We start from the raw sequence: 20,151 nt of genomic DNA on the forward strand, positions 1-20,151 counted from the left end.
TGAGCCACTGCCCATGTTACTGCAGCGACACTGCTATTTTTAGCATGCTAACTTGAGCAGAGCTAGCGCAGGTATGTCTGTGTGAGTTGGGAATCGCACCTTCCAGCTCCAAGTGTAGATCTAGTCTTAGGGTAGGTCTGTCTACACTGGAACTGCAGGTGTAACTTCATGCTCAGGTAGTCATAGAATCGTAGGACTGGAAGGGACCTCGAGAGGTCATCTAATCCAGCCCCTGCATATCCACACTAGCCCTGATTGACTTAGCACGCTAAAAATAATAGTGTGGTCGCGTCTGCACAGACAGCAGGACAGACTAGCCACCTGAATACATGCTTAGTTTCTCATATGAGATTATAAACGAGGTGGCTAGCCTGTCCTGCTGCCTGTGCCACCACAGCTACATTGCTATTTTTAGCACATTCGATCAGAGCTAGTGTGTGTATGTGTATCCAAGCTGGAAATTACATCAGCCCCAATGTAGGAATAACCTTAGAGTCATAGGTAGTTTCTAAAAGCATCCCCAACCCTAACAATCACCGCTGTTTGGTTGCTCGCTCAGCAAAATTATTCTCCTTTCGTGAAGGATAATATTAAAAGATTAATGGCCTTTAATCCTGCTGTATTTGGAATATTTCAGCATCCATATTGGAACCCATTTTATATCTTATTGATAATATAGTATATCGATTTGCAAATCAATAGTTTTGCATGCCAAAGTAGTTTGATAAGCTTATTTATTTGTAGGGTTTTTTAGTACAGTAACAAAACCTTCAAGTACTGTCCCTGTGGGTTCTCCACTTCAGGTGTCGGTGCATCCCAGCACTGTTGATTGGAGATTTTCGGTAGCAGTGTCCATTCGGGCGTGTGCGTGCGCAATAGCAGTCTCGCAGCACTGCTGTTACCTCATCTAGCACGCAAATGCCCCCGACCCCTTCAGTTCCTTCTCAACCGTCCTCAGCTTGACACGGAGTCCATTAGCGTTGTCACTGTAAACCTTCCAATAAGATTAGATTAAGTTAGATAGCTTAGTTTTTACCCTTGTTTATTAACAATCTGTTACTTACTTAGTATAGTTAGAGTTAGTTAAATCTAGTTAGATAGCCACTAAAAAAACAAACTTTCATTTCCCGTCCCTCAGTTTTCACCAGGGACGTCTCAAATATGCCTGGCTCCCCAGGCTTTAAAAGATGCACTTCATGTAAGGACGCAATGCCAATCTCCAATTGTCACTCCCTTTGTGTCCGATACTTAGGTGAGTCGCAAATACCGCAGAAGTGCGCTCACTGTAACAATCTTAAAGCTAGAGCAAGGAGAGATAGGGATCTTTGCCTTTAACTTATTCTAATGGAGAAATCCCTCACTCCAACATCAGACCCTGGACAAACTGCGACAAGGGACTCCCCGGGCGCATCCTCCATGGGCAGACTAAATGCCAACACCTCTATAAAATCGAGGAAAAGGGCCATGTCTCCACCGAGCCGAGAACAGTTATAAAAGAAACGGTCTCTGGTGAGATCTCTGCCTGCAGTGCCGACCTCCTCCAGAGCCGACCTCCTCCAGAGTCAGCACTTTTGACGCACTGGGCTGCTCCGGGACCTCTGCTGGCAGGATAAAGGAGTTGAGTAACAGGCACAAAGCAGCATCCTCCTCCATGGCACCAACTACCCCTACAAAGGGCACAGTACCACAACCTTAACCACCTGTGATGGCTTCCCCCATTGGCACCAACCGCGAAACCGCCGAGACTTGCATCCACAGCACCTAAGAAGGCTACACACAAAAAGTCTGCACCAGTTTTGCTTCCACCTAAAGAGGCGGCACAGAAGGATACAGCATTGCATACGTCGGCACGGATCCCCCTTATGCACTCGTCAAACATGCAAGTGTTCTCTACACCCGGATCTCCACTGCTTGGCATTGCCTGCTCTCTGGTACTGACGGCACCTGAATCTCCTATTGCTCGACCTTTTTTTCGAGAAGGATGATACACAGGAGGCAGTTTTCTCTTCTGGACACTCCTGTCCAGCAGGCACTGAACCTTATTATAGACCATGGGAACAGAATACCAGGGATCTGCTCCCATGGCTCGTAGCCCACGGATGTGCCCTCCCATGCCATTTCCCATTCAGTTGCTGCAATGGGACCCAGGGGCAGCCTACAGGTCTCAATTCCACAGACGACCTACTTCTCAGAGGAAACCCATACGCTCTGCAACGACATCAGTACCCAAACCTTCTGAGGTAACAGAGGAGAGGGAAGAAGACCACAGAACAAGAGACATCCCCAGCTCACAACTCCTCTTCTTCCCCTGATGAAGCAGTTATGCCCCCGCCTCCCACTACTAAAGATGACTTAAAGCACTTTCAGGAGCTATTCTGACAGATGGCACAGAGTCAGAACATTCCTCTTGAGGCGATACCAGGGACACAACACCAACTCCTCAAGATCTTACACATTTCTTCCATGATGAAGATAGCATTGCCCATAAACGATGCTTTGATGGAACCTGCAGAAACGGTGTGGTAAACGCGTGCCACCATCCCCCCCAAACAGTAAGCATATGGACAGGAAATACCATGTGGCAAATAGAGGTATGGATTTCCTCTTTGCACACATACAACCTAACTCCTTAGTAGGAGAGGCAGTTAACCAATGGGGCAAACATTCTCAATTCAAATCCACGCCCCTAGACAAGGACTGGACGAGATTAAACTTCTTGGGGCGCAAAGAGGTTTAATCTTCGACTCTTCCATTTCGCATGGCCAATTACACATAGTTACTTGCCAGCTACGACCACGACAATTATACCAAATTGAATGATTCTTCTTCGAGTGCTTGCTCATATCCATTCCAGTTAGGTGTGTGCGCGCCGCGTGCACGATCGTCGGAAGATTTTTACCCTAGCAACACCCGGTGGGTCGGCTGTGGAGCCCCCTGGAGTGGCGCCGTTATGGCGCTGGATATATACCCCAGCCGACCCAGCGCCCCCTCAGTTCCTTCTTACCGCCCCTGACGGTCGTTGGAACTGTGGAGCGCGGCTTAGCTGATCTCCACACTCCCTAGCGTTTCATTGTTCTTGTTATATTTAGTTATATAGATAGTTGTTCAAGTTAGTTAGTAGTTAGTGTATAGTGTATATATAGATAGTTGTAAATTGTTATCGGGGGTTTAGGGGGTGTTTCTCCCCTTTTCCCCCCGGCGCACAGCCGGGCCCATGCCCAAGGCTCCTGGCTTTAAGCCGTGCGCGTCCTGCGGGAAGCACATGCCAACCAGCGACCCGCATAGTTCTTGCTTGAAGTGCCTGGGAGAGACTCATCCAGCAGATAAGTGCCCTATCTGCAAGGCCTTCAAGCCGAGGACAAGGAAGGAGCGGGACTTTAGGCTCCGACAGCTCCTCATGGAGGCGGCGCTGAGTCCGGATCCTCCCTCGGCGCGCCCTGTCCCGGCACCGAGCGCTTCGGTGCGCAGCGCCCCGGCGGGCCCGACCGGTGCGGCAGAAAAGACTGTCCGGCACCGACCGACGTCGGCACCGCGCCCGCCCAAAGAGCCTCGGCACCGATCCATTTCGCCGGGCCATAAGAAGACCGCTAAGACACGGGACGCTGCTGCCGCGAAGATACAGGCTCCCCCGGTGCCGGGGGTAGAGCCGCGTCCGCAGCTGGACCGCCAAAGGCAGGCGGCCACACCGTCGACTCCGGCACCGAGGCCGTTGAGTCCGGTGCGGACTGTTTCACCACCAAGGCTGGTGGTGGAACCTTGTCTCCCTTCCACCCCGGAGACCTTCGCTACCGCGAGAGACCTGATCGCCCTCACTGAGCCGGCGCCGTCGCAACTCCCGGCACCGGTAGCCCCACGTGTGCTGCAGTCTAGAGGGAAACCTGCCCTGGTGCGCCCACCGTCGCCAGTACAAGCCTCTCGGCACCGCTCCAGATCCCGAAGCAGGTCCCGACGCCGCTCTGAGTCCCGGCGCCGACTGTCACCTCGGCACCGGTCGTACTCGCGGCCCAGATCTTCCTCGCGGCGCCGCTCAACATCCCGGCACCGCCGTGACGACCGGCACCGATCGGGGTCGAGGCGCAGCTCCCGGCACCGGTATGAGCGCCACTCGGGCTCGAGAGGCCGCTCCCGGTACCACGTCTCCTCCAGATCGTCGTCACGTTCCAGATCGGGATCCCGGCACCGGAGGGACTATCGGCACGGGTCCAGGTCCCGGCACCGTTCGCCGGCACCGCACAGGGACAGGTCCCCTTACGGTCGGCACCGATCGGCACCGTACCATCCGGTGCCGACGGCATCGGCTTCGGCACCGCCGTGGCCGTCGAGATCGGCGTCGCGGTCCTCTGAGACAGGGGAGCCCGGCCACCTGCAGGAGACCGACGACCCGATACAAGGACCTGCGCATTGGTCCTTCTGGACTCCTTGGGCCTACCACCAGGCACAAGGAGCTCCCCTATCGGCCTCCCGCTCTGGCCGTTCGGAGCCTAGGGCCCCAGAGTCCACCATCTCCCGCCCTCCTCCAAGGGACGTGGAGGCTCCAGTGCCCGCACCTGCAGAGGCCCTGGACCAGGGGGCAGGGGATGCCCATCACCAGGAACACATGGAGCAGGATCAACCATTGGACCCCTTGCCACCGGGGGTATCCTCCTCGTCCTCTCCTGATGAGGCCGTAGCGGGCACTTCTACCACCGGGCCGCCTCCGATAGACCTTCGGGCCCATCAGGACCTGCTGCGGCGCATGGCTCGCAATCTGGACCTCCAGGTGGAGGAGATTGCGGAGGTCCATGACCCAATAGTGCAGATCATTTCTGCGGATGCTCCATCCAGGGTGGCATTACCGCTGGTCCGCACCATCCAGGCCAACGCCACCACTATCTGGCAGACCCCGGCCTCTATTCCGCCCACGGCCAGAGGGGTGGAGAGAAAGTACTTCGTGCCTTCCCGGGAGCATGAGTATCTGTACACTCACCCCCAACCGTGCTCACTGGTGGTGTCATCAGTGAATGCACGGGAGCGCCATGGCCAGCAGGCTGCTGCGCCCAAATCGAAGGACGCTAAGCGCTTCGATTTGTTCGGACGCAAGGTGTATTCTGCTGGCGGACTGCAATTGCGGGCAGCGAACCAGCAGGCGCTCCTCAGCCGCTACGGCTTCAATATGTGGTCCTCGATGGGGAAATTTAAAGAACTGGTCCCCCAGGACTCGAGGGAAGAGTTCGGGGCCTTGGTAGAGGAGGGCAAGCGGGTGGCATGCACCTCCCTACAGGCATCCCTGGATATAGCGGACTCGGCCGCTAGGACACTGGCTTCCGGGATAGCAATGCGCCGAATCTCCTGGCTCCAGGTGTCGGGCTTGCCGCCGGAACTGCAGCAGACCCTGCAGGACCTACCGTTCGAGGGCCAGGGCCTCTTCTCAGAGAAAACAGACTCGAGGCTCCAAAACCTCAAAGACTCCCGGACAATGATGCGCTCCCTGGGGATGCATGTCCCAGGGCCTCAGCGCAGACCCTTCAGGCCCCAACCTCAGCGGTTCTACCCTCCCCCGCCTCGTCCAAGACAGGACTTTGCTAGGAGGCGGGGTCGAGGCGGTAGGCGAAGGTCGACCGGCCCTCAACCCGGTCAGAACCAGGGCCAGTCTAGGCCACCTTCAGGGCCTAGACAAGCCTTTTGAAGGTGCGGTCGAGGACGGCACCACGACCGGTACCCAGGATCCGACTCCCCCTTTCCGGGATCGCCTCTCCCGCTTCCACCGTGCTTGGTCCCGTATAACCTCGGACCGTTGGGTCCTTCGCACGGTGGAAAGGGGATACGCCCTCCAGTTTTCCTCGCCCCCCCCCCTCCCACTCCCCCTCCCCGTCCCTCTTCAGGGACCCTTCTCACGAGCAACTCCTTACACAGGAGGTTTTTGGGCTCCTCGCTATGGGGGCCATAGAGGAGGTTCCATCGGAGCTAAGGGGCAGGGAGTTTTACTCCCGCTACTTCCTGATACCCAAGTCAAAAGGGGGTCTAAGGCCCATCTTAGACTTGCGCGGACTCAACAAATTCATAGTAAAGTTGAGGTTCCGCATGGTGTCATTGGGGACCATCATCCCTTCACTGGATCCTGGAGACTGGTTCGCCGCCCTCGACATGAAGGACGCTTATTTCCACATAGCGATTTATCCGCCTCACAGGCGCTTCCTGCGGTTTGTAGTAAACAGGGTACACTACCAATTCGCAGTCCTTCCCTTCGGCTTGTCTTCGGCTCCCAGGGTGTTCACAAAGTGTCTGGCAGTCGTCGCGGCCTTCCTTCGTCGACAAGGGATACAGCTGTTCCCGTACCTGGACGACTGGCTGGTACGCGGCCACACCAGAGACCAAGTGCAGGCCCATGTCCACATAGTGACACGCACTTTCCACGAGCTGGGCATTCTACTCAACAGAGAGAAGTCCACTCTAGTGCCAACTCAGAGAATAGAGTTCATTGGAGCAATCCTGGACTCCAGACATGCCCGAGCCATCCTGCCAGACAGCCGCTTTCAGGCCATTTCAAGCGTCATTCAAGGACTCAGGGCCTTTCCAACTACCACCATAAGGACGTGCCTTGCCCTCTTGGGCCACATGGCCTCGTGCACCTACGTAACCAGGCACGCCAGGCTGCGACTTCGCCCATTGCAGACTTGGGTGTCATCGGTTTACCGTCCTCACCGAGACGACCTGAGCATAGTGGTCACGGTTCCGCCCGCAGTCTTGGCCTCCCTCGCATGGTGGACGGACCGCACGGCGGTCTGTGCAGGAGTGCCTTTTCACGCCCCACAGCCCTCCCTCCACCTAGTTACGGACGCTTCATCTCTAGGATGGGGCGCTCACCTGGGGGAGCATCATACCCAAGGCCTGTGGTCGGCGTCCCAACTAGCCCTGCACATCAACGTCCGAGAGCTGATGGCAGTGCGCCTGGCTTGTCAGGCTTTCCTCAACTTCCTACAGGGCCGTTGCGTGCTGATTCTCACCGACAACACCACGGCCATGTTTTACATCAACAAGCAAGGCGGAGCCCGCTCATCTCCCCTATGCCAAGAGGCCATTCGCCTGTGGGACTTTTGCATCGCCCACTCGATACATCTCACGGCGTCATTCCTGCCTGGAGTCCAGAATACGCTGGCGGACCGTCTCAGCAGGTCCTTCCAAACGCACGAGTGGTCGATTCGCCCGGACATCATCTATTCCGTCTTCCAGAGGTGGGGGTTTCCCCACATCGACCTGTTCGCATCTCGGGCCAACAGGAAGTGCCAGGCATTCTGCTCCCTACACGGGCGAGCCCCGGGCTCTCGGTCGGACGCCTTCCTCATGGCATGGAAAGACCATCTGTTCTACGCCTTTCCCCCATTCCCGCTGGTCCACAGGGTACTGCTCAAGATCCGCAGGGACCATGCACGGGTAATTCTAGTCGCTCCCGCTTGGCCGAGACAGCACTGGTACACCACACTTCTGGAGCTGTCAGTACAGAGACCGATCACGCTCCCCTTGACTCCGGATCTCATCTCTCAGGACCACGGCCGGCTGTGTCACCCCGACCTGCAGTCGCTCCACCTCACGGCGTGGATGCTTCATGGTTGAGTCGCTCAGAGCGGCAATGCTCGCAGGCCGTCCAACAGGTCCTGCTGGGAAGTAGAAAGCCCTCTACGCGCACCACTTATTTAGCCAAGTGGAAGAGGTTCTCCTGCTGGTGTGAGCAACGAGCTACGTCTCCCTCGCAGGCTCCTATCCCCTTGATACTGGAGTACCTCCTGTCCCTAAGACAGCAAGGCTTGGCGACATCCTCAATTAGGGTTCACCTCGCCGCTATTTCCGCTTTCCACCCAGGAGAACTCACGTCCTCGGTCTTCTCTAACCCGATGGTCGTTAGATTCCTCAAGGGCTTAGACCGGCTATACCCACAGCAACGACAGCCGGTTCCAACGTGGGACCTCAACCTCGTACTCTCTAGGCTCACAGGGCCTCCGTTTGAACCATTGGCTACCTGCTCGCTCCTGTACTTATCTTGGAAGACAGCCTTCCTGGTAGCCATCACCTCAGCACGGCGCGTCTCGGAACTCAGGGCGCTCACATCCGAGCCCCCATACACGGTGTTCCATAAGGATAAGGTGCAGCTTCGCCCCCATCCTGCCTTTCTTCCAAAGGTGGTGTCACCTTTCCACGTGAACCAGGATATATTCCTCCCGGTCTTCCATCCCAAACCGCACGCTACTCGTCAGGACCAGCGTTTACATTCGTTGGACGTTCGCAGGGCCCTGGCTTTCTATATTGACCGTACAAAGTCGTTTAGGAAGACGACGCAACTCTTCGTTGCGGTAGCCGACCGGATGAAGGGCTCACCGGTCTCTTCACAGTGCCTGTCCTCCTGGATCACGTCCTGCATTCGTGCTTGTTACGACCTGGCCGGTGTTCCGACGCCACGCATCACCGCTCATTCCACGAGGGCTCAGGCCTCCTCGACTGCCTTCCTGGCTCAAGTACCGCTCCAGGACATTTGTAGAGCTGCAGTGTGGTCATCGGTCCACACATTTACTACCCACTATGCGCTGGTGCAACAATCCAGAGACGATGCTGCTTTCGGGTCAGCGATTCTGCACACAGCAATGTCTCACTCCGACCCCGCCACCTAGGTGGGGCTTGGGAGTCACCTAACTGGAATGGATATGAGCAAGCACTCGAAGAAGAAAAGACGGTTACTCACCGTTGTAACTGTTGTTCTTCGAGATGTGTTGCTCATATCCATTCCAAACCCGCCCCCCTTCCCCACTGTCGGAGTAGCCGGCAAGAAGGAACTGAGGGGGCGCTGGGTCGGCTGGGGTATATATCCAGCGCCATAACGGCGCCACTCCAGGGGGCTCCACAGCCGACCCACCGGGTGTTGCTAGGGTAAAAATCTTCCGACGATCGTGCACGCGGCGCGCACACACCTAACTGGAATGGATATGAGCAACACATCTCGAAGAACAACAGTTACAACGGTGAGTAACCGTCTTTTTTGTCCAGGATATTCCAGAGGGGAAAAAAAACCACTTCCGAGCCATCGTCAACAAGGGCCAACTTATTGCTAGAACAGAGCTGCAGGCATCCCTTGACGTGGCAGACACAATGGCATGCACAACGGTGACCGCCATAGTTACATGCAGGGCATCATGGTTACACTCATCGGGTATCCCAAGGGAACTTTAGAACAAGGTAGAGGACCTCCCCTTCGATAGGGAAAAGCTCTTCTCCGCTAAGACGGATGAGGTCCTCCATTCCATGAAGGACCGTAGAGCGACACTGTGGACCCTCGGGATCTACACGCTCCCTAACAGGCTTTACAACTGTAACAGGGACAACACATCGCAGTGCCAGTAGAGACCATATGACAATCAGAGACAAAGGCACAGACCACAGAAACATCGCCCTAACCAATCTCAGGCTGCGACGTCCCAAGCGCCACCAAACAAGATGCAATTTTGAAACATTGGTCAAGGGTCTGACTGACTTTCCCCGACCACCAGCGTCATCGGCTTTGACCATTTTACCAAACGTAAGCCTCTATCACCACAGACCATTGGGTTTTAGAGATCATTCGAACGAGTTATACCATCCCCTTTACCTCCATCCCACCTCCCTTCCGCATCCCTCTTCAGGGACCCTTTTCACTAGCATCTGTTGAGACAAGAAGTACATCATCTACAATTAGGGGCCATGGAACAAGTTCCACCACAACAGAGGGAAGAAATTTTATTCCCATTACTTCCTGACTCAAAAGAAAAATGGGGGTGGAGACCCATACTACATCTCAGAAAACTCAACAAATTTGTCCATACCCACAGATTCAAAATGGTCACACTGAACTCAGTCATTCCTGTGCTGGAAGAAGGGGACTGGTTCTCAGCCCTTGACCTACAAGATGCGTATTTCCACATTACCATCCATCCCCCTCACAGATGGTTCCTACGATTCACAGTGGGACAAAATCTCTGCCATTCGGACTGTCAAAGGCTCCACAAGTCTTTACCAAAACCCTAGCGGTGGTAGATGCTCATTTGCGAGACAGGGAATCTTGATATTCCCATACTTAGACGATTGCCTGCTAAAAGGCACCACACTGACAGATGCATTATGAATTACCGTATATACTCGTTCATTAGCCCGTTCGTTTATAAGCCGACCCGCCCCCCCCCAAATGAATAGGTAAAAATAGCAAAAACTGTATGACCCTTTCATAAGCCGACCCTATATTTCAGGGGTTGGAAAACTTTGGCTCCTGGCCCATCAGGGTAAGCCGCCGACGGGTCGGGACGTTTTGTTTACTTGGAGTGTCTGAAGGCATGGAGCCCCTCCAGGTAAACAAAACAACAATGTATTAGATATTCAATTCAATGATTTCATAAAGTTTAAACTCATCAAATTTTGGTGTAGACCGGTTTATAAGCCGACCCCCGCTCTTTGATGCATCACTTTTTTACCAAAAATATTTGGTTTATGAACGAGTATTATACGGTACTCGACAAACCATCTCTCTCTTTCACTCCCTGGGGCTACAAATCAACGAAAAGAAATCTATCTTAACTCCTGTACAATAATTAGACTTTATAGGAGCGCACCTGGACTCAGTGGAGGCCAAAGCATCAATACTGATGCCCCGGTTCATAGCAATGACCTCCCTCATATCGGTGGTCTCAGGCAGCCCATGGGTGTTTCCATGCACCTGCCTACAACTTTTGGGACATAGGGCAGTCACCACTTTCGTTGTAAAACACGCTAGGCTACACGTGCTGCCTTGAAGGATGGCTGAGCTCAGTATATATCCCACAAAAACACAGCCTAAACAAAAGATTCACACCGACCCCCGAGGTTCTACATTCACTACGATGGTGGACAAACCCAATAAATGTTTGCTCAGGCATCCCGTTTCAGCAGGATCCGCCATCCATACAAATCACAACAGATACCTCACTGATCAGATGGAGAGCTCACCTAAACCAATATACCATCCAAGACACGTGGTCCCCCACGGAAACACATTTACAGATAAGTCTGCTCGAATTACGCGCGGTCTGCAATGCATGCCTACATTTCCTCCCTCTTATACAAGACAAAATGATAAGGGTCCTGACGGACAACGTTGCGTGTACATTCTATATAAACCACCAGGGTGGAGCACATTCCCACTCCTTATGCACAGAGGCCTTAAAACTATGGAACTGGTGCATAAAACACATCGCTATTACAGCAGCATACCTCCCGGGTTGGCTGAACATAATGGTGGACACATTAAGCAGACAGTTTTTCCAAGAGCACGAATGGGAACTGAACGACGAAATAACACATCATATTTTTCACAGGTGGGGATTCCCATATATAGACCTGTTCGTGATGCCAGCAAACAAGAAATGCCCAAAGTTTTGCTCGATCCCTAGGGGACACTTCAAATGGAACGCTCCTCTCCTATACGCATTCCCACCGATACCGCTAATCTTCAGAGTAATACACAAAATACGAACCGACAGGGCCAAAATAATACTCATAGTACTGACATGGCCCAGACAGACTTGGTTTCCTTACCTGACATGAATGGCGAGCTGTACGTCGTTCACTCTCCCTTGCCGATGGAATCTTCTCTCGCAGGAGGACAGTCAAGTTCTCTATCTGGACCCAGCAAAACTTCACCTGAAGGCGTGGCTCCTTCATGGCTCCACCACGATGAACTAACCTGTTCAGAACAAATAAAACAAGTGTTGTTAAACAGCAGGAAACACAACATGCGTACTGCTTACCTCCAAAAATGGAAAAGAGTCGTCTTATGGTGCCAGAACAAACAAATATCTGCAAGCCAGGCACCACTTCCACTAATCCTGGAATATTTATTATCCTTAAAGAACTCAGGGCTTGCTGTGAGCTCGCTTAGAGTTCATCTCACTGCCATCACGGCCTTCCATCAACAGGTAGACGGCACCTCAATGTTCACTCACCCGATTACTAAGCCATTTCTAATGGGCATGCAGAACATGTACCCAGACATCCGAGAACCCACGCCAGCATGGGACTTAAATTTCGTTCTCAAAAGTCGAACCCTTAGCCACATGCGCATTACTTCACTTATCTATGAAAGTGGCATTCCTGGTTGCCATTATATCAGCGCAAAGAGTCAACAAGATAGAGGCTCTCATGGCTCACCCCCCGTACACAATATTCTTCAAGGATAAAGTAACACTTAGAACACATCCTAAATTTATGCCCAAAGTATCGTCTTCGTTCCACCTCAACCAACCGATTCACTTAGCTAAATTTCATTCAAAACCACATACTAACACTCAAGAGGCAGTCCTGTACACATTAGATGTTCGCTGTGCCTTGGCCTTTTATCTGGACAGAACAAAGCCCTTCCGAAAATCTCCTAGACTTTTTGTGTTGACAACAGAACGATCAAAGGGCTGTGCCATATCTACGCAAAGTTTATCTAAATGAATATCCAACTATATCTATATGTGCTATTCACTACACAACACTGAAGTCCTTCTGGGCATCAGAGCCCACTCGACAAGAGCTTTATCTACCTCCATAGCATTCCTCCACAATGTGCCCATTCTAGACATCTGCAGGGCAGTCACCTGCGCCTTCGAACACACATTCACGAACCACTCTGCAATTACTCTCGGTTCAAGCTCAGACACAAGACTAGGCCTCACTGTACTAGCCTCAGCAACGACCTCAACTACGAAGTCCCTTCCGTCCTCATGAAAGCACTGCTCTACGTTCACCTGAAGTGGAGCACCCACAGGGACAGCACTCGAAGAAGAGAAGATGACTCACCTTGTGCAGTAACTGAGGTTCTTGGAGATGTGTCCCCTTGTGGGTGCTCCACTACTCACCCTTCTCCCCTCTACTTCAGAGTACAAGCTAAACACTCCATGGTAGAGAAGGAAATGAAGGGGTTGGGGCATGCGCGTGCTAGATGAGGCACCAGTAGCGCCACAAGACTGCTACTGTGCACCCCCAACCAGACACTGCTACTGAAAATCTCCAATCAGCAGCGCCAGGACGCACTGACACCTGAAGTGGAGCACCCACAAGGGGAAACCTCTCGAAGAACCTCAGTTAATTCACAAGGTGAGTAACCTTCTCTTTTCAATATGATGAACAATTATGAGCCTGTTTTTTCAGAGATGTGGAGCATCCACAACTCCTATTCACTTAGGTTGGAATTGTGGATGCTCAGCATCTCTGAAAAATCAGGCCTGTAATTTTTCATCACTTCACAATTTTGATATAAGCCTGATGTAGAGAAATGTTGAGCACCCACAACTCCCATTCACTTAGGTTAGAGTTGTGGGTGCTCAACATCTCTCTAAATCAGGCCTATATCAAAATCATTACTTTTGGCCAGCAGGAATTGGGATTTCCTTATTGTAATGTGATGTTGCAGAATGCACTAGTACCAGTGTTCTCTTTACCAAACAGTTAAGCTAGAACAGCACAGTCCAGCCAAACCGAGCCTTTTTAACTGCTTCCTGAGGAGAACTCTGAGATTCATACACTTGTGGAAGCTACTCCTGTTCCCAGGGATAAATATCCATGATGAATGCCTCGCCCCACTGAAGTCAATGGCAAAGCTCCCATGAACTTTAACAGGCTCAGGATTTTGCCACCAGTCTCTAGCTCAGTGGTTCTCAAACTGTGGGTCGGGACCCCAAAGTGGGTTGCGACCCCATTTTAATGGGCTCCCCAGGATTGGCTTAGATTTGCTGGCGCCCAGGGACGAAGCTGAAGCCCGAGCCCCACCACCTGAGGCCAAAGCCTGAGGGTTTCAGCCCTGTGTATTGGGACTCAGGTTACAGGCCTCCCGCCTGGGGTTGAAGCCCTTGGGCTTCAGCTTTGCCTCCTTCCCTTCCCCCCGCTTCCCCTTGGGGTAGTGGGGCTCGGGCAGGCTCAGGCTTTGGTCTTGAGGGTCATGTAGTAATTTTTATTGTCAGAGGGGTGTCGCGGTGCAATGAAGTTTGAGAACCGCTGCTCTAGCTGATTCATAATACTCTATTTAGTATTTTACACCTCATTCTTCCTAGAAGTGGAGTTTCTGACACCTCCCAGCCCCAATTACTTTATGGTAATTAGGCACAGGTGTGTATATATATGTATACCCAGTTTTACACAAGTACAACTGGAGGTCAGGGGCTGAAAAATCAGGTCCTGTGATACCTCACATCTTATACCATAATTTGTACTCCTATATATATATATCAATATGTAGTGATACAGCCTCATGATATTCTTTTCTCCAATTTCAATGATTTTATAATATGTTTGTTATTTTCAAGTATGTAAGTCATGTCCTTGAGTTTTCTGCGGCTCATTTTTGGAAGCGTAAGTTTTCCATTTACATGCAATATATAGAATTAGTGTTTACCAGGATTATGAACAAATACATATTTTTATGTTTACAGGTGGTTGAACTGAAGCCAGGTGGAAAGGATATTCCTGTCACCAGTGCAAACAGAATAGCCTACATCCATCTTGTAGCAGACTACAGACTAAACAAACAGATTAGACAACATTGCCTAGCATTCCGACAGGGTCTTGCCAATGTTGTTAACCTCGAATGTCTTAGGATGTTTGATCAGCAAGAAATACAGGTACTTCTGTTTAGCCATGTTGGAGAAGTGTTTGCTTAATAATTATTTCAAAACTGAAAAAATTGTTCAATTTCTACCTCAAATCTAATCATCTAATTTTCACCACCTGCAGGTTTTGATTTCTGGTGCCCAGGTTCCCATTAGTCTGGATGACCTTAAATCCTTCACAAACTATTCAGGCAAGTATATCACAACTACACAAATGAGCTATCATGGCTGATTCACAAATAAAGAATTAAAAAAAAAAATTCTTTACATTTTCATCCTAAAGCATCATCTTAGAAGAGGAGATGGAGCCCAATCTTGCCCTTTTGATGTCAGTGGCAAAGCTCTCAAAATGAGAGGCCTTTGGATTCCCTGAATTTAAGAGGGTTGGAAAAAATAAGATCAGTTTTATCAAATGTGGGTAACTAGAGTTACACAGATAAACCCATGTTTAGGTACCTAGGTATAAATAAGTGAGCACTGCAGCTTTCATTGACTTCAATAGGAGTTGGGAGGCTCAACAGCTCTGACAATAAGGACCCAAGTGACTTTAGATTTCTGTTTCAACCAACGCATTCAGATACTTATCGTTGAAGGAGTCAAGAAGGGATAATTCTTCCGCCCTTAATCTGCGAGCTGCCCATTGAAAACACTAGTCCTCAGTGAAAGGCTTTGCTCAGGGTTGCAGAATTGGACGATACATAAATGTCAATGCATGTTTTAAAAACTGATTTTGTCTGTATTATATTCACCCTTTCCTGGGTATATTGATTTATAGGAGATATACAGTCATACTCACCCATTCCCATTACTCTTTCTGTCCTACCTCTTTATAATAATTATTGCATAATCAGTTGTGAAAACGACTAAACAAATTTTGTTCAAACCCATTTATCATGCTCATTTGTCTCATACCCATCTCAGAAAACATGTCTTGAATTAATATTTTAAGTCTGCTAAAAGTATTTTATTTCTGAGTAATTCTTTGAATCTCCATTTTAATCATAAAGAAATGCTTTCCTCAGTATTCTGCACAGCGAAGTTTTCTTGCATGTTATGATTTTACCCAAGTCCAGGAATGTATTTTGTGCAGTGAAATGTTCTTCCATTATAAAAAGACAAATTAAATCACACTTTGCATGGCAATTCTGTGCATTGTCAATTCATTAGTACCAAAATACAATCAATCTTTTTTCTTTCTACCAATGAATATTCAATTATATTCGTATAAAAGCATATTATGATTGTATAAATGGCTACCTTTGAATATCCTAGTTATTGCTGTCAGTAGGCTTTCAATATTATCATTTTTCATTTTTTTTTTCAATTATTTTTACTTTCCTTTAAAAGAATTGTTACTAGTAATGTTACTGCAAAGGGAGCCAGAAAATTTTTTTTAAATGAGATTCATCCTGGAAAAGTGCAATTAATAGGACTGGACGAAAATGATGCAAAACACAGATACTAAGGGAGGGAGAAGTTTGTGAATTACTAATGTCCAAAGAGGCCTGCAGGTGATAGTGAACAGCAAATCAGATGAATTGGCATGATGCTTTTAATTTCTTTCAACCTGACTAGAACTGATAGGATAGTCTCTAAAATGATATATTAAAAATAAAAAGAACAGGAGTACTTGTGGCACCTTAGAGACTAACAAATTTATTAGAGCATAAGCTTTCGTGGGCTACAACCCACTTCTTCGGATGCATCCGAAGTTAGTCTCTAAGGTGCCACAAGTACTCCTGTTCTTTTTGCGGATACAGACTAACATGGCTGCTACTCTGAAACCTGTCATATTAAAAATAGTTTGTCTACTTGCGTATTGTATAAAACTGATTTGTTTTCTTTTAAAATGTTTTAAAATTGTATTATAGGTGGATACACTGCAGACCATCCTGTAATTAAAATATTTTGGAGAGTTGTGGAAAGCTTCACTGATGAAGAGAAACGCAAACTACTCAAGTTCGTAACAAGCTGTTCTCGACCTCCTCTGTTGGGTTTTAAGGTACACACCTTGCTGAATTTTGATTAAAATTAATTACATGGCTTTGATTAGAGTGCTTGTCCAGACTACTAGTAGTATCCAATTATCACAGAAACAAACTGGCTGGTTTAAAATATGGACATTTATATCTTTGGGAATTAAGAAAACGCAAGAAAAAAGTCTGTTTATAACCACAATTGCTACTTAAACATTTGCAAATGTGCATAATAAGTATAGTTAATCATATAGCTTACAAATATTTTTGTGAAACATTATTTCAGATTCATGCATTCTGACTGGAGAGTTCCTTTAGGTGGGTAGTGGGACTTTGCAAGAAGTACACATCATTAAAAATGTTTGTACTTTGCTGTGAAGGATGCTTGCTGCACTGCTTTTACTGCATCTCATCTCGATTAATAGTGTACATAAAGCAGCATTGCCATCAGTTTCAGGGAACAGATTGATTTTAGCTTGAATATGTTCAGAAATAGGCAGAAGAGGATTTAGGATATATCAACATCCACTAAAACCCATCAGCATTTGAATCCAGGAACATAGTTCTCATGTTTCCTTTTGAATATCATTTATCTGCTTATACTTCATTACCCATCATCCAAATATTGTGCTAACAAGTAGCTTTTCTTAGACTGCTATTTGCAATAGAGTCTGAATGTGGAGAAAATGTTTATCTGCCACTTGTAAATATTAGTGATGGGTCTGTGCAGATCTCAATCTTAAAATGTCTTCAGGGATGTTCAGACCAGTGGTTTTGGTTTGCTCTGTTGTAATAGAAGCAATTCTGACCCAAATCTGGCTTTGGATTCCAATTCCTCTAGAAGTTTGGGAATGTTCAGTGCTTGTCTTTAGTGAATATATTGTAAAGAATAGACTGTTGAATGTCAGCGCAGTAGTACAATAATAGTAAATATGTTGTCAAACACTATAGTACTGTTCTGTCTAACAAATTAATACAAATCTGTGCTTATCTGGAATGTATAGACAGTCATCAGTGCAGACAATCACTTTCAAATAACACTTTGATATATTGCTCTCTTTCGCTCTTATCTTAGATGTATTGCTGAATTAACTTACTCTTAGGCTATACAGTTAATAACATTTCACATTATAAGGCAATTTGAGGTTATATTTAACTAGCAATAGAGTGGTAAGTCATTTTTCATGTTTACTGGATAAATATAGGCATATGTACTAACAGCAGATGAATGCAAGTTCTGTGTCAAATATTGCAGTTCTTATCTCTGTTAGATTACAAAACATCTGTACTTATTTCTATTTAGGGTTGTGAGTGAGATAATTTTCTCACTAAATAAATATTTCCAGAGCAATTTTTAACATTATTTTAAATAAGAACATTATGCAGTTCAGATGAGTGCAACAGCATGGAGATGAGGAAAATATATGTGGAAAATATATATTCTGCACACTTTCACCATACATGATATATTAAAATTAGATCTAAAAAATCTATGGTAAAAGAACTGTATGGTTTCAAAGTCAAGCACTAAGAAGTTAGGAAGTGCCAGAATTGAGGTTGCCTGTGCAGCTTTAATTCAGCCCTCTTGTGTGTATGCATTATGATACGGGCTTTTATTACATGATCACATACTATTTTTTCCCCAGGACTTCTGCCCCACTCAGTAAATGAGTAATTATTTAATATTTCTTTTGATCACCATTTAGCGTGTGGCTCCAGGCACTCCATACAAGCCCCATCTTAGAAATGTCCACAAGGAAGTGAATAATTCTAATGAATATAGAATTATTCATTTCCTCGTGGACATTTTTTCTGTGATGCTGTCACTGTAGTATCTGAGTGCTTCACAAATATTAATACATTTATTCTCCCAACACTTCTGTGAGATTTGATGGTGCTGTTGGTTTCCCCATTTTGCAGCTGGGGAACGGAGACACTAAGAGAGAGAGGCCAAAATTTTCCATTAATTTTGAGAGTTTTGTCACAGAGTGATACTAGCCCTTTAAGAGGGAGCAGGGCCAGTGCACCTGTGACTGGCCACCTGACCCCAGCTGAGCTGTAAAAGAGGGCACCTAGGTATAGAGAGGGCGAGCCTGAGTGAGTCAAGCTGTGAGCCAGTCAGGAAAGGGGCAGAGAGAGTGGAAAAGGGGCCCTCACTGCCTGCTCCCTGGGACTAGGGAACCCTGGAGCAGCAGGATTGCCAGAGTTCCCTGGAGGGGAAGCAGAAGGAACCTGAGAACTAAAAGGGCGAAAACCTCTGAGAGCTGTAGCCTGGGGTAAGTTGAGGAACTGTATGTTAGTTGATTTGACATTGTTTGGACAGTAAAACTGCATAAAAGGGACTGTGGTCATGGCAGTGAGTCCTTAAGTTAAGCTGGGGAGAAGCCCTTGTTACAGTGCTCAACTTGGGACACCTAGCACTTGATTTTTTCAAACTACTTCACATTTTTATAGCACTTTGTGTGTTCAAAGCACAGCTCCAGTGAATTTTTAGTTGCAGCTGTAAGTACTCAGCACTTCTGCAGATCTGGCACCAGGTGTTTCACATTGGAAACCTGAGGAACTCACAATTAGTGGCCAACTGTGAAAAGTTTGTTTTAAGGGACTTATCCAGGTAAGGAATCTACTTCTCTAGGGTAGCATTCAATTTCTTTAATCATGAAATCATGAGGATTTCCTTAATCCTGTAATCGGTTGCCTCATTCACTATACAACCCTGAGCACTGAATGAGGCCAGGATCCTGTGGAAAACTTACATGTGATCATGTAATTAAAGAAAAACAACAGGGAGTCCTCATTGTTTTTGCTGATACAGACTAACACGGCTACCACTCTGAAACCTGTAATTAAAAACCGTATCATGATGCACAAAGGGCTAAATTAAGGTTGAACAAGCAGCCTTAATTCTGGCATTTCCTAACTTTTGTGTGTTTGGCTTTGCAACCTAACATGGGTTTTTTTTATGTTATTTCCTAATTTTAAAACATCTGGAAAAAACACATTCCATATGTAGAGTCATACTGACTCCTAACTTGGGTCATCAGCAGTGTTCAGATGCTTCGATCCACAGCACATACCTCTTACACTTGAAGTAATCAAGTTAACTGATAACAGTAGTAAGTTGTCATCTGCTATATGGATCCAGTCACTAGAGGCAGAGGGGGGAGACACTTCGCCAATGGGTTTCACAGCTTTTTGCTGACAGCAGAATAATGTGAAAACTGAGGAGCGCTGTTTTCAGTTCCATATTCTGCAGGGAAGCGTTCTCAAATGGCTATATAGACCCTTCTTCCGCTGTGCCCTTCATCTGTCCCTCACTGCTTCTATCAACCCATCCCCACTTCAGCTCCTCCACCTCTTTTTTCTTATCCAACATCTACTGGCTCTGCTTCCCCTGACCTCTCTGCATGGGTGTGTGACTGCGTCCTCCTCCTCACTTGCCTGAGTGCCAGTAGCAGGGGAGCATTGAGAGTGCAGGAGAGTCTCCCTGTTCCCAGTTCCAGAGCCAGATGTGGCTAGAACAAGGGTGGGCAAACTGTTTGGCTTGAGGGCCACAT

The 20,151-nt window shown here is 48.2% G+C and overlaps 1 protein-coding gene across 1 annotated transcript in view; it reads left to right on the forward strand.

Moving 5' to 3' along the window:
- UBE3C (ubiquitin protein ligase E3C) overlaps positions 1 to 20,151 on the forward strand; it is a 201,894-nt gene that overhangs the window by 169,738 nt on the left and 12,005 nt on the right. The window contains exons 20-22 of the mRNA XM_026652083.2: positions 14,442 to 14,630; positions 14,743 to 14,809; positions 16,490 to 16,620. Coding sequence (XP_026507868.1) covers positions 14,442 to 14,630; positions 14,743 to 14,809; positions 16,490 to 16,620 — 387 coding nt within the window. The remainder of the gene's footprint in view (positions 1 to 14,441; positions 14,631 to 14,742; positions 14,810 to 16,489; positions 16,621 to 20,151) is intronic.

Source organism: Terrapene carolina, unplaced genomic scaffold (assembly GCF_002925995.2).
Source record: "Terrapene carolina triunguis isolate 2854851 unplaced genomic scaffold, T_m_triunguis-2.0 Scaffold111, whole genome shotgun sequence".
Lineage (NCBI taxonomy): Eukaryota > Metazoa > Chordata > Testudines > Emydidae > Terrapene > Terrapene triunguis.